The following is an 11,160-nucleotide window of genomic DNA, read 5'->3' as shown; positions in this document are numbered from 1 at the left end:
ACGATTCTAAATTTATGCTACTTCTTAATAAGCTTACATGTTCTTGCATATTTTCCAGTGTTTGGGAATGCTACATTACAAATAGAAGAATAACAAGAATGCCTTCACTAGTGCTGTTTGTTAATCGTACAATTTATAGTTATAGAATTACTAACACCTAAGGCAGTTGATCCTTGTTGATGCATTGCCGTTTGGTTAAGCCAGAACAATGCAGCAATAAGATTAAAAGATAGGAAAATAAAGATAAGGAGCTTAGGAATCAGCACTTAGTCTTGCTTGGAAAATAGCATTAAGCATAAGAAAAATCACTCGAAGTTGGTACATAGGGTTGGCCGTAGTCGACACAGACCATGGAGACAATTTTCATAGAAAATTTATTACATCAAAATAATCTTCCTCTAATAGGAGACTAGGAGTACTAAATTCTAAGAGAAATTCTAATTCTAATTACCATAGGATAGACCTATCAAAAAATAAAAAACTACCATAGGATACGCTAAATGACTCATTACAAAAATAAACTTAACTATAAATAAAAATACTAATCGACCTAATTAAATACTAGGACCTAATTAAAATACAATTAATCAAGAAAAATACAATTGACTTGAAAAATAAAACAAAACTAAATTAAAATAATCTTCGGAGTCGCAACTCTTTTGCATCGCTTGTCCTCCTAAGTCATGACCGAGAGAATATTCAATGCATTTATGCTCCACCAAGTTTAATATCTGAAGAATCTTTGAAGTAGGAGTTAATTATGAGTATTTGCTAAGTTGTTGAAACCTTGTGATCTTGAGGAATACTCCTTTATGAGTTTAGAGAAGAATGAATCTGGTCGTTCTAGTAGCTTTCCTGGCGTGTCATATTCTGCGATTCTTCCTGTTCCAGCAAGTGCGCTTCAGTCTTTCTTTCAATACTTTCATGATAAATTTTCATGTGTGTGTGTGTGTGTGTGTGTGTGAAAGAGAGACAGAGAGAGATACATGCCTTCACTGAGAACCAAAACAAGATCACTATCTATAACCGTGTGGATTCTGTGAGCTATAGTGACAACTGTCCGATTTGTGAACTCTTGACTAATGATCTTCTGTAATACTCCATCAGTTGCGGAATCAACTGAGGCTGTCGCTTCATCTAGTACAAGAATGCTACTCTTCTTCAACAAGGCTCTTCCAAGACAAAATAATTGTCTTTGGCCCACACTCCAATTTTCTCCATTTTCAACCACTGTTAGACGCATGCATGTTACTGATAGTAAAGAAAAGGGCATTCAATCAATTATGTCAATACAACAAGTTGATAAACCTGACCTGTGGAATCCAACTTCTCTTCCTTATCATGCACTAAATGACCTAGTTGATATTTATCCAGAGCCTGAAAATTTTGGAATTTAAATGAGCACATGTCGGATAGAAAAAAAATGGTAATGATGACTCTGTACTTCTAGGTAATTTAGATTTATAAATGATAAAATTATCTCATGTAACTTAGTATGGAAATTTTGCATTTTCCTTTTTGGTCTTTGACACATAATCTACTACCCTTCTTGAATGGGGTTAGGTTCTTGGTGGTATTAATTGGATATAAGGTTTCACCACCAATATTTCCCTATAAGAGGTGTTTGATAAGAATATTTACCTCCCATATTTCACTGTCAGAATACTGATGTAGTGGGTCTAAGTTTGTTCTAACGGTTCCCTCAAACATTGCTGGGTCCTGTGGTATGATGCTAAGCCTTGATCTTAAGTCATGAAGTCCTATCTTGCAAATATCCACATCATCAATTATAATGCTTCCCCCTCTGGGCTCAACAACCCTGAAAATGGCCTGTATGAGGGTTGATTTACCACTCCCCGTCCTTCCTACAACACCAACTTTCTTCCTTCCCGGAAATGTGCAAGTAATGTTTTTCAGGACAGATGGCAGATGTTCAGCATAACGGACCTGCAATACAGTCAAGTCAGTTGTATGTTGCAACAACTTGTTATGTTAGGCTAAGGACTTTCATTACATCCACTTTGAGGCAATGGATACAATATTGTTACTTCTTGTAATTATGTGTACTATGGATGAAAAAAAATGAAGTGTTCATAAAAGTATTTTGATATCTAAAACAATATAAAAATTTCAGACCTTTCTTCATAGTTTATAACCTTGCTATAGAGGCTCACCTGCAAATTTTTAAAGCATATTGTTCCAACTTCTGGCCAGTTATTTGGTGGTCTGCTCTCTTCAATCACAAGTGGTGCTTCGCTTGCTATGTTTGAGTACTGAAGAATTCTTTCAACTGATATCATCCTATTTTCTGCATTGCATATGTTCCATATAATTGAAGCTTGTTGAACATTCAAATTTATTCCATATGTCACTGCCAACCCTGCAATGCCTGTAAAGAGTCCAATTCCAGATAAGTGCTCTCTTTATGACTAGAGTTTTCTTTTGAAATCTTTTATAGTAACTTATTTTGCTTGTATGAAAATGGGCCACTAATAGAGAAAGCATCTGATGCAATGCATAGTTGTATGCAGTAAGTCCTGATTTCTCTTTCCCGGGAGATTTTCTATCCCTTAGTCTATGGCAGCAAATGATTAATAATGAATTCTACTTTGAGGTCATTAAAATGCTTAGCTTTAAAAACATTAGTGATACTCACTTGGATTGATAATTCCTTCAGGAAGGGTCACCAGTAATACCAATGAGAAGGCAAACACAAAATTAGATAGCAAATTCAGTCTGAAAGAAAGCCATTCCATTGCTGACATATTATGAAACCATGGCCTTGAGTGGTTGTCTACAAGACCAATGTTTCCATCAATAAAACGGTCTTCTTGATCAAAAGCACGGATTGTCGCTGCTCCTGATAGTGATTCTGCAAAGTGGTGGAGGATTGGTGCTCGTTGTATACCAGCTAAGCGGGCCAGTTCTCTTGCCGTTGGTATGTAATATTGCTGAAGTAATCATATTAATCAGCATCCATAATATGGGAGAAGTTCATTCACACACAGAGAGTTGGGGAAGGGCGTGTTGTTCTGAAGCTACTTAACAGTAAATACACATTACTTTGCTTTTGTAGCATTAGAATTTAACTCAATGGTTCATTGAGTTATTGTGTTTTCAAGAGATTTTTTTTTGGTGTCAACACAGTTCTTTTTAACATGATGAGTTTTCAAATGCTTTAGAAGTCAAAATTGTTATTGCCCTCTATATTTTACACATTAAATAATCATCTCTAGATAGTATATAGAGAGGGTGAAAAAAGTCTCTAACCTGATACCATATGCAGATTGCAGTTACTGGAATGAAGATGACAAATACTTCCCATGCCACCTGCGACATCACTGCAACAGTCCCTAGAAGCTGTATTATGGAGAAAGCACACCAACCTAATTTTGTTGCCAATTCCAAGTCTAACACACTTTGATCTGTAGATGCCTGCAGAGGTAACTTTAGGCTGTCAGCCCTCTTGAAAGAACCTTTACAATTATATCTTTATGTGATGAGAAACAGAAAGATAACTTGAATCTTATGATTTTTTATTTTTTAACGCTTAGTTTATTACCTCTTGCATGCTATTATATTCTGACATCTGGTTTTGAAGTTATGAGTTAAAACTTTGGTTTATGACTTGAAGTTTTGTCTGAAGTGGTAGGGTATCTCACCAATCCAGCTACTTATCGTTGGCATATTTTCTTATCTTTCGTGGGATGGTTACTCTGAAGATAGAGGATTCTTTAAAATTTCCTTCTTACGTAATGTTAGGCATTCTGCCGGGGTGTGATTGGAGAGGACAGGAACTGTGAAATGAATTTCATTTTGTCAAAGTCATTCTGGCCTTAGTTGAAATCAAAAGGTTTTTCCCTTCATTAAAATATTTTGTTTTCTATGGGATCCTTATCCTCTAAAATTCTACATGTTATTAACATCATATTTAACTTTAACTGATCTAAAATTGTTTGAATTTCCTTATCCTAGTTTTTGTATATAACCCTTGCAAGGAATATTCGTTAGTTGCAAATGCAATTTTTTTTTTGTCTAGTACATCTTAGTGTTATTATTATTATTATTATTTTTTTGTAGAAGAAATTTGTGATATATGTACAAATTAAATAGATTCAGCCATATTGATAATACTACTAGTAACACCAATGTATAAAATTAATTGAAATCAACGTAAACTTTGTCAAATTTGAACTTACCCGATTTAAGATTCTTCCAAATGGGGTTGAATCAAAAAATGCCATTGGTGCTCGGAATATACTATGCAACATGTTTGTAAATAGCTTTTCTGCTGTCCAAAGTCCTGCTTTTGCTACTAGTACAGCTCGCGCCAAAACACAAAGTGAACTTCCAACAGCTAGTACTACATAAACAAGCAATATGAAGTCCATTGCCAATTTTGGTTCAGTCTCACTTGTGGGAGGAGAAGCCCATGCCATCCAGTAGTTACTTGCTACCTGTAATATTTGGAATGATGACTGTGCCAAAAGGATGAATGGAACTAGGGCCCCACCTTTCACAATGGTCAAATAAGACCAGTAAACTTCTTTTCCGATGCTTCCTTTCTCTCTTTCTTCATCTTGTACCAATTTACCTCCTTTTTCTGTAATTTCAAGAGAGAGATTATGCTCAGAGTCATGTTGTGTGTGTAGAAGTTCTGCATTTGAAGTTGAATCTGTGTTCAGTTCATCATCAGCTGCAGGGCTTTGGGATGTTCTACTTGAATTTTCAACTGAGAGGATGGAGTCTAGAGCCTGGCTATGAGCACCAACCAAAATCTCAAATCCTATTTTTTGCTTCATAAGTTCTTTGAATCGTCCGGCTTGTGCAATTCTTCCATTTTGCATCACCTGTTAAATTTATGTTAGTTGCAGTCTGAAGAACCACAATCCTCAGCATTGTAGCAAGTCTTTAGATTTTGGAAGTCCCAATTCTTAACTATCAGGAAAATTCTCAGATTATCAAGCAATCCTAGAATCATAATATATGCTTTTTTTCCTACAATATATATTTTTTCAACCTCTTAAAACTATCCTAAAAAAAAAATATTGTATTTAGTTACTGCATATAATGTCCTATTCTATTATCTACTTAAATGACTAAATAACTGAAAGAGCTTTCATGTCATGCTTACCAGAATTAGGTCTGCTGCTGGAAGAAACTCAACTTGGTGGGTAACAAAAAGTATAGTCTTCTCTTTAAGAATCCCCATCAGGCATTCCTGCAAAAGGTATATGAAACAATAAGCAATGTTGACTTCTTAAACTGTTTCTTCAAAGTAGGAGAGTGGGTAGGCTGCTTATTATAGGGCCTAATTAAAAGATACATTCTCATATTCTAGTCACTGACATGATTTACTAACCTCAAAGAGTTGGGTGCCTGTATGTGCATCAACTGCACTGAAAGGATCATCAAGTAGATATATATCAGCATCTTGGTATGCTGCACGAGCAATCTGTATCCTTTGCTTCTGTCCACCACTCATGTTTATCCCTCTTTCACCGATTTCTGTTAGATCACCACAGGAGAAAAGTTCAAAATCCTTTGTCAAAGCACATGCTTTAACTGTTCTGTTATACTTAGCACTGTCATACTGATTCCCAAAGAGAATATTCTCCCTGATATTTCCTGTCAGTATCCATGGAGACTGAGACACATAAGCCTTTGTACCACTGATCTTCACTGTCCCTGACAGCTTTTGTATTTCTCCAAGCACACATGAGAGCAGGCTTGACTTCCCTGATCCCACAGTCCCGCATATTGCCACTTTCATTCCCCTCTTCACTTTTAACTGTATTCCTTCCAGAGTTGGATTCCTTGACTCAAGATCCCAGCTGAATCTTCCACTGTCAATCTCAATGCCATACTCTGTTTGATCCTTTGGAACATACTCAATGGCATCCTTTTGAATTTCATCCTGCTGGAGATAGGAACTAATTCTATCAGCTGAGACTTTTGCCTGTGCAATCACAGACAGTAAGTCAGGCAGATTGAATATAGGGTCTTGTAGCATTCGGAAGGTGGCCAATGCAGATAAGACTCTTCCAGCTGTGAGTTCAATCCCCATTAGCATACATGCCCCAAAAGTTACCACAGAGATAAATGCGGGTGATCCCCAGAAGATAAAAGCTGAAAGCGCTGACAGCCTTAATGATTTCCATAACCAACCATACTCTACTTTCCTCAAGCACTCTAACCTTTGAAGGAATTCACTGTCCCAAGCTTGAAGTTTAAGAGCCTTCATGTTTCGAAGAACTTCTGAAGTGGATTTCATCCTATTGTCCTTGGCTTCCATGATCTTAGATTGGTATCTCTTCTGGACTCTTGTAAGGGGTATATTGCAACCCATGACTACTAATGTTGCAGCTAATGCAGCGAATGACCCCAAACCTAGATTTGTATGTAGAATGTAGATTGCTAAGGATATTTGTACTGGCAACATCCATATTATGTTTAAGTACCACATTAAGTCTGTGATTCTTTGGATATCTACACTCATATAGTTGATGATCTCTCCACTAGTGTGGTTCTGGCGGGATTGACTTGACAGAAGTAATCCTTTTTTGTATATGCGAGATATAAGAGCAACCCTAAGGTGAAGGCCTAGTAGGCGTGCCCGAAAAATCCATTGCCTCTGTGCCATTGTCTCAACTATTTTGGCACCTAAAAAGCCTAGGGCCAGAAGGTACCCACTCTCTAAACTCCTGGTGCTCTTCTCAGTTAGGAAACGTACAAAGTCATCAATGAGGTATGGGCCAACATAGGATGCTGCAGCGTTTATCACTGCAAATAATGCATTGATTGCTGCTTTCTTCCTGGTATACAAATAGATTGCCTTATAGATGGATGGATTTGTGGTTCCATCTCTCTCCTTAACTTGTTTTAGACTCTCATTGAAGGAATGGGAGAGAAATCTTGCCGAGTCCTTGATATCAACATCTGGAATTTCCTCCTGTTCAAGGGGTTTCTTAAACCCAACAGCAAAAAGTGGATTCAGCCAAGAGAAGGTAACAAGTTGGACAAGAGTAGCTTGGCCATATAAAGATACCCTTTTGTATTCTGAATGTTCATCAGTTTTTCCGTTGAGAAGTGGTTCGGCAATACCATTGGGGACACTGAAGATGATACCTGTCTTCCCTCGGATTGAAATGACCAAGAGGCATGTAGAAGCAAGCAGGCCAAGGAAGTCTGCATAATCTCGTACTCCAAGTTTGCCATGGTTTATAACTCTGAAATGGGTATCAAGAGCTGTGCAGATAATGGACAACAGGAAGCTGCAAAGCCACCATGCTCTTAGTAACCAGGGGAACTTGATGTTCTTCTTATTGGGGATTATGTATACAGTAACAAGTGTGATTGCCCATGATAGCACTTGCATAATTTCTGAGGAAAAAGCTCGAGTTTCGGAGTTGCACTGAGTTCCACTACCATTTAGCAGCATCATTAGCATTAAGAAGTGAATTCCCAGTAGTAAACAGGAACAAATTATGCTGGCTATATATGCAGTGCTGACTTTTATTCTGATGGGGTACTTGTCTATGGCTCTATCCATAAACTTTCTTCTGTTTTTGCATATCAGACCTGGCAAATTTCGTGCTAGATGTACTAAAATTATTGCATAGAAACCGAGTTGCACAACGATGCTGGCATGCTCCCACAAACAAGGCGAGTCTAGTTGCAGCCATTCTGTCCGAAATTGAAGAATCTTTTGTCAAATGTCATGAAACAGGTTTCAACTTTCAAGAGAGGGAATCTCAAATTTTTCCACCGGTATGCTAATACTCATGGCAATGGCTAATATCAAACTTGGGTAGAATGATACAGATTATATGTGAAGTCTACATGTAATATACAGTTTCATCAATGAGAATAAAATTTATTGTTTTGTCATGCTATGCAGAATAATTTACCCCAGCTTAGTAGCAGATGACAGTTGACTAGCATTTGCTTAATTTTTTGGTAGGGCATGTTCCTATTAGGAGGATAAAAGTAGTTGTTCAGTGCTAGTGCATCTTATAAATGACTTTGGGTTACACTCTATGATGGTTATAATCATTATGTGGGCATTTTGTGAGAAACCTGATGGTAACAAAAGTTGGTACAATGAGCAATTCTGAGTTGTGCTTATATTCACATCCTCTGAAGAGCCTTTAAAGTTTCAATTTGAGATTACTAGCTTGGGTCCTAAGTTCTTCCTCTTTTTTATTTATTTTTTATTTTTTTATTTAATTTTTTTTCAGTGTTCAATTTTATATTATAAGGTTTAATTTGAAATCTCTTCTAAAATATGTTAGTAAAAATAATTACTTTTTACATATTTACATCCCTATAGTAATAAACTTAGTTAATTAAACTCTAAACTTTAACACCAACCTCCTTGAGGTTTTCTAAAATGACACTTCCCCTAAACAGTTTATGAAAGGAAACTTCATTCATTGAGGTTTGTATAAATCCAACATGTAACTTTTCAGTAACATAATATTTCTTTTTAAAAAAGATTCCTATAAATTATATTCCTATAAAAACTACTCCAAAAACTATTCCAAAGAACCCAAACATAAAAACGATATGGACACTTCTTCTTGACCCACAACGCTGAATAACAACCATACTGGGAAATTTTGACACTAAACCTGGGTTGACCATTTTTATTTACCAACGTGGGGCATCCTTTTGTTGCTACTTGCTAGGTATGATTCTTGCCAATAAGACAGAAAATTCTATTTTAACTGCACCCTTCTCACTGTGTTCTAATAAGAATTAAATTTGACACATTTCCCCTTTCCCAACCTTGCAAATACATTTAACCTCTTTCTCAACGGTTTGTTAATTTGTGCAACAATTGCATACATCCCTCTTATAGGAGAGTGATCAACTCAACAAATATGGGACAACCCATTTAAAAGAGATGTTCTCTGCAACCTTTACACAGAAGGGCAGTGTTTATTGCACACAGCTTGTGTCACACACTCGCATTGCAGAAATAACTGAAATCGTAACTTAAAGTCCCGATTTTTGTTATGTCAGGACCGTATGTATATACATACACACACTGTGTACGTGCAACAAGTGTTACCCTACAGAAAATACTACTCTTTGTTCGCATATCAGAAAAACTTTTGTCATCACTCTCTCCCCCTCTCTCTCTTAATTAAGTACAAACAGTTAAAAACCATTTATGCTCGTCATTTTCATCCTCTCCCTTCTTCCCACTCACCGATGTTTATCTCTTTCTTTTTCTCTCTCTCTTGGTTCTCTGCATAAACAAATATTCTTTTATCCCTTTCCCTTATCATTTCATAAAAAATATTGTTTTTTCTCACCCAAAATCCAAAAACACCGTTTTCAACCAAAAAGTATATATACTCACCCATGAGAAAAATCCCCAGATACAAACAATGTGTTGTAGTTCACCAATAAAGCCTGATCAAACAAAACTCTTCCAGGCTAATTATTATAGACAGTAGATAATTCCATGCAGATGCCACATAGATACGAAAGCATCTTGTGACTGTGAAAAGACCCATTTGTCCATGCATGCACAGGTCCACATGATTGAATTTGTCTCCCTCCTCCCCTTCTAGGAAGAGAGGTAGGTGTTGATTGGTAAAACCAACAAATTGTTTTTTTTTATAATTAAAATGTGTATGGAAATTACAAGGTAATGCACTTAGTCAGATTAATTATATAGAGACAAAGACTTAAAAAAAGTTAATGAATTAGTCAAATTAAACATATACATAGACAAATACTTAATTAAAAAGGCAATGCCTTTAGACATTTTAATCATATAGACAAAGACTTAAACAAGTCCAGCCAATTTTTTTAGTAAAAGTGCATATTTTACAATTTACAATCTTCATTCATACATACAAGACAGGTATTAGCTTAGACAGCATCGACCTAGCTAGGAGGCTAGGAGAGTTTAAAAGATTCTGGACTAGTAATCACCTGCACCTATGAGATAATAAACTAAAACAATTTGCTTTAGAAACAAAACAAAACAAAAGTCAAAATTTGAGCCTTCGGCAAAGTAGCTAAAGACTAAAAATATATAAGAAAACTAAAAATATATAAGAAACTCAACCAAACTACAAAGAACAAACCGTTTGTTTGTGGGATTTTTCTTATCTCTTTAGTCTTTACTTTTAAGAAAAGTTTTTTTGGATAAACCATTTACATTATAAACTAAAGTGTTTAAGATCAACATGATTGCTTTTACAACTACTTAATGGCATTTTCCAGTTCCCTTGTGAGGAATATTCGGTTCAAATTCCTCCTTCCCCACTTAATATGTTGAAATAAAGAAAATTTAAAAGTATAACAAAGACCATATTTTCAATGTTTGCATCTTCAGCTGTGTAAAACAATAACAATATGATGATTTCAACCATAAAAACAAGAATTTTATGACAAAGCATATGTGATCATACTCTCTTTTTCTCATGCTTGTGTTTTGTGTTGTGTTGTGTTGTGTGTGTTTTCTCTGCGCGGAACTTGTTTTCCTGGGAAAAATGAATTTACTATAACTTACGTGTTGCACCTTGTAAATTGAACATGTTCTCCAAAACCATGATTTCTTCTCCAGAATCAAAGATTCAGCCTTCCTTCAACGTAGTATTCATCAAGAAAGAACAAAAGAAAAGAAAGAAAGAAAGAAAAACAGTAAGCGTAAAATTACGCAGAAAGTCTGGAGAGCGAGTTTACCAAGTTGTTGAGACAAAAATAGCGAGAGAGAAAGAGAGAACTTACAAATATTCCGAGAAGAATGCCTGAAATATATGTGTGTAGTTGTAGTAATTTGTGTTTTTATGTCTCTAGTCATTGTAAAAAGGAAGAGAGAGAGAGAGAGAGAGAGAGAGAGAGAGAGAATGATCATGTGCGATAGCCGTGCGAAATTACATGAAGAATGCCTTTTTTTTTTGGTTTGTTAATTCTAAATAATTATTATATATATATATATATATATATATATATATATATATATATATATAATTTTGATACTACTTTCATAGAAAGTATAAAAAACTGTCATAAAAATTAGTTGTATATATATATTCTCATTAAAATTTTAAAAAAATATTTCCTAAATCAATATCTTTAGAACATCGGTTAACTTCTCTCTATCAAAAATACGAATCTTTCATATTACAGTGCTTG

General features: G+C 35.6%; 1 protein-coding gene across 5 annotated transcripts; it reads right to left on the bottom strand.

Annotated features, from left to right (window-relative positions):
• Positions 1-272: 272 nt before the first annotated feature.
• Positions 273-10,784, bottom strand: LOC142614771 (putative ABC transporter C family member 15). 5 transcript variants are annotated; one of them, XM_075787400.1, is made up of 12 exons: positions 10,753-10,784; positions 10,535-10,603; positions 5,363-7,686; positions 5,135-5,221; positions 4,200-4,850; positions 3,271-3,435; positions 2,657-2,951; positions 2,175-2,389; positions 1,642-1,947; positions 1,314-1,377; positions 987-1,230; positions 273-878 (listed from the first exon to the last, which is right to left on the bottom strand). In XM_075787400.1, the coding sequence occupies exons 2-12, from the start codon at positions 10,572-10,574 to the stop codon at positions 755-757; spliced, it is 4,515 nt and encodes a 1,504-aa protein (XP_075643515.1). In that variant the 5' UTR covers positions 10,575-10,603; positions 10,753-10,784; the 3' UTR covers positions 273-754. The 5 variants fall into 5 exon arrangements, with proteins under 5 accessions (XP_075643515.1, XP_075643518.1, XP_075643516.1 ...); XM_075787403.1 differs by having other exon boundaries at positions 10,544-10,607; positions 10,753-10,780; XM_075787401.1 differs by having other exon boundaries at positions 10,535-10,607; positions 10,753-10,778.
• Positions 10,785-11,160: the final 376 nt, after the last annotated feature.

Source organism: Castanea sativa, chromosome 11 (genome assembly GCF_040712315.1).
Source record: "Castanea sativa cultivar Marrone di Chiusa Pesio chromosome 11, ASM4071231v1".
Taxonomy (NCBI): domain Eukaryota; kingdom Viridiplantae; phylum Streptophyta; class Magnoliopsida; order Fagales; family Fagaceae; genus Castanea; species Castanea sativa.
Note: the sequence above shows the minus strand (reverse complement) of the source record. Positions and strands in the feature narration are given on the sequence as shown.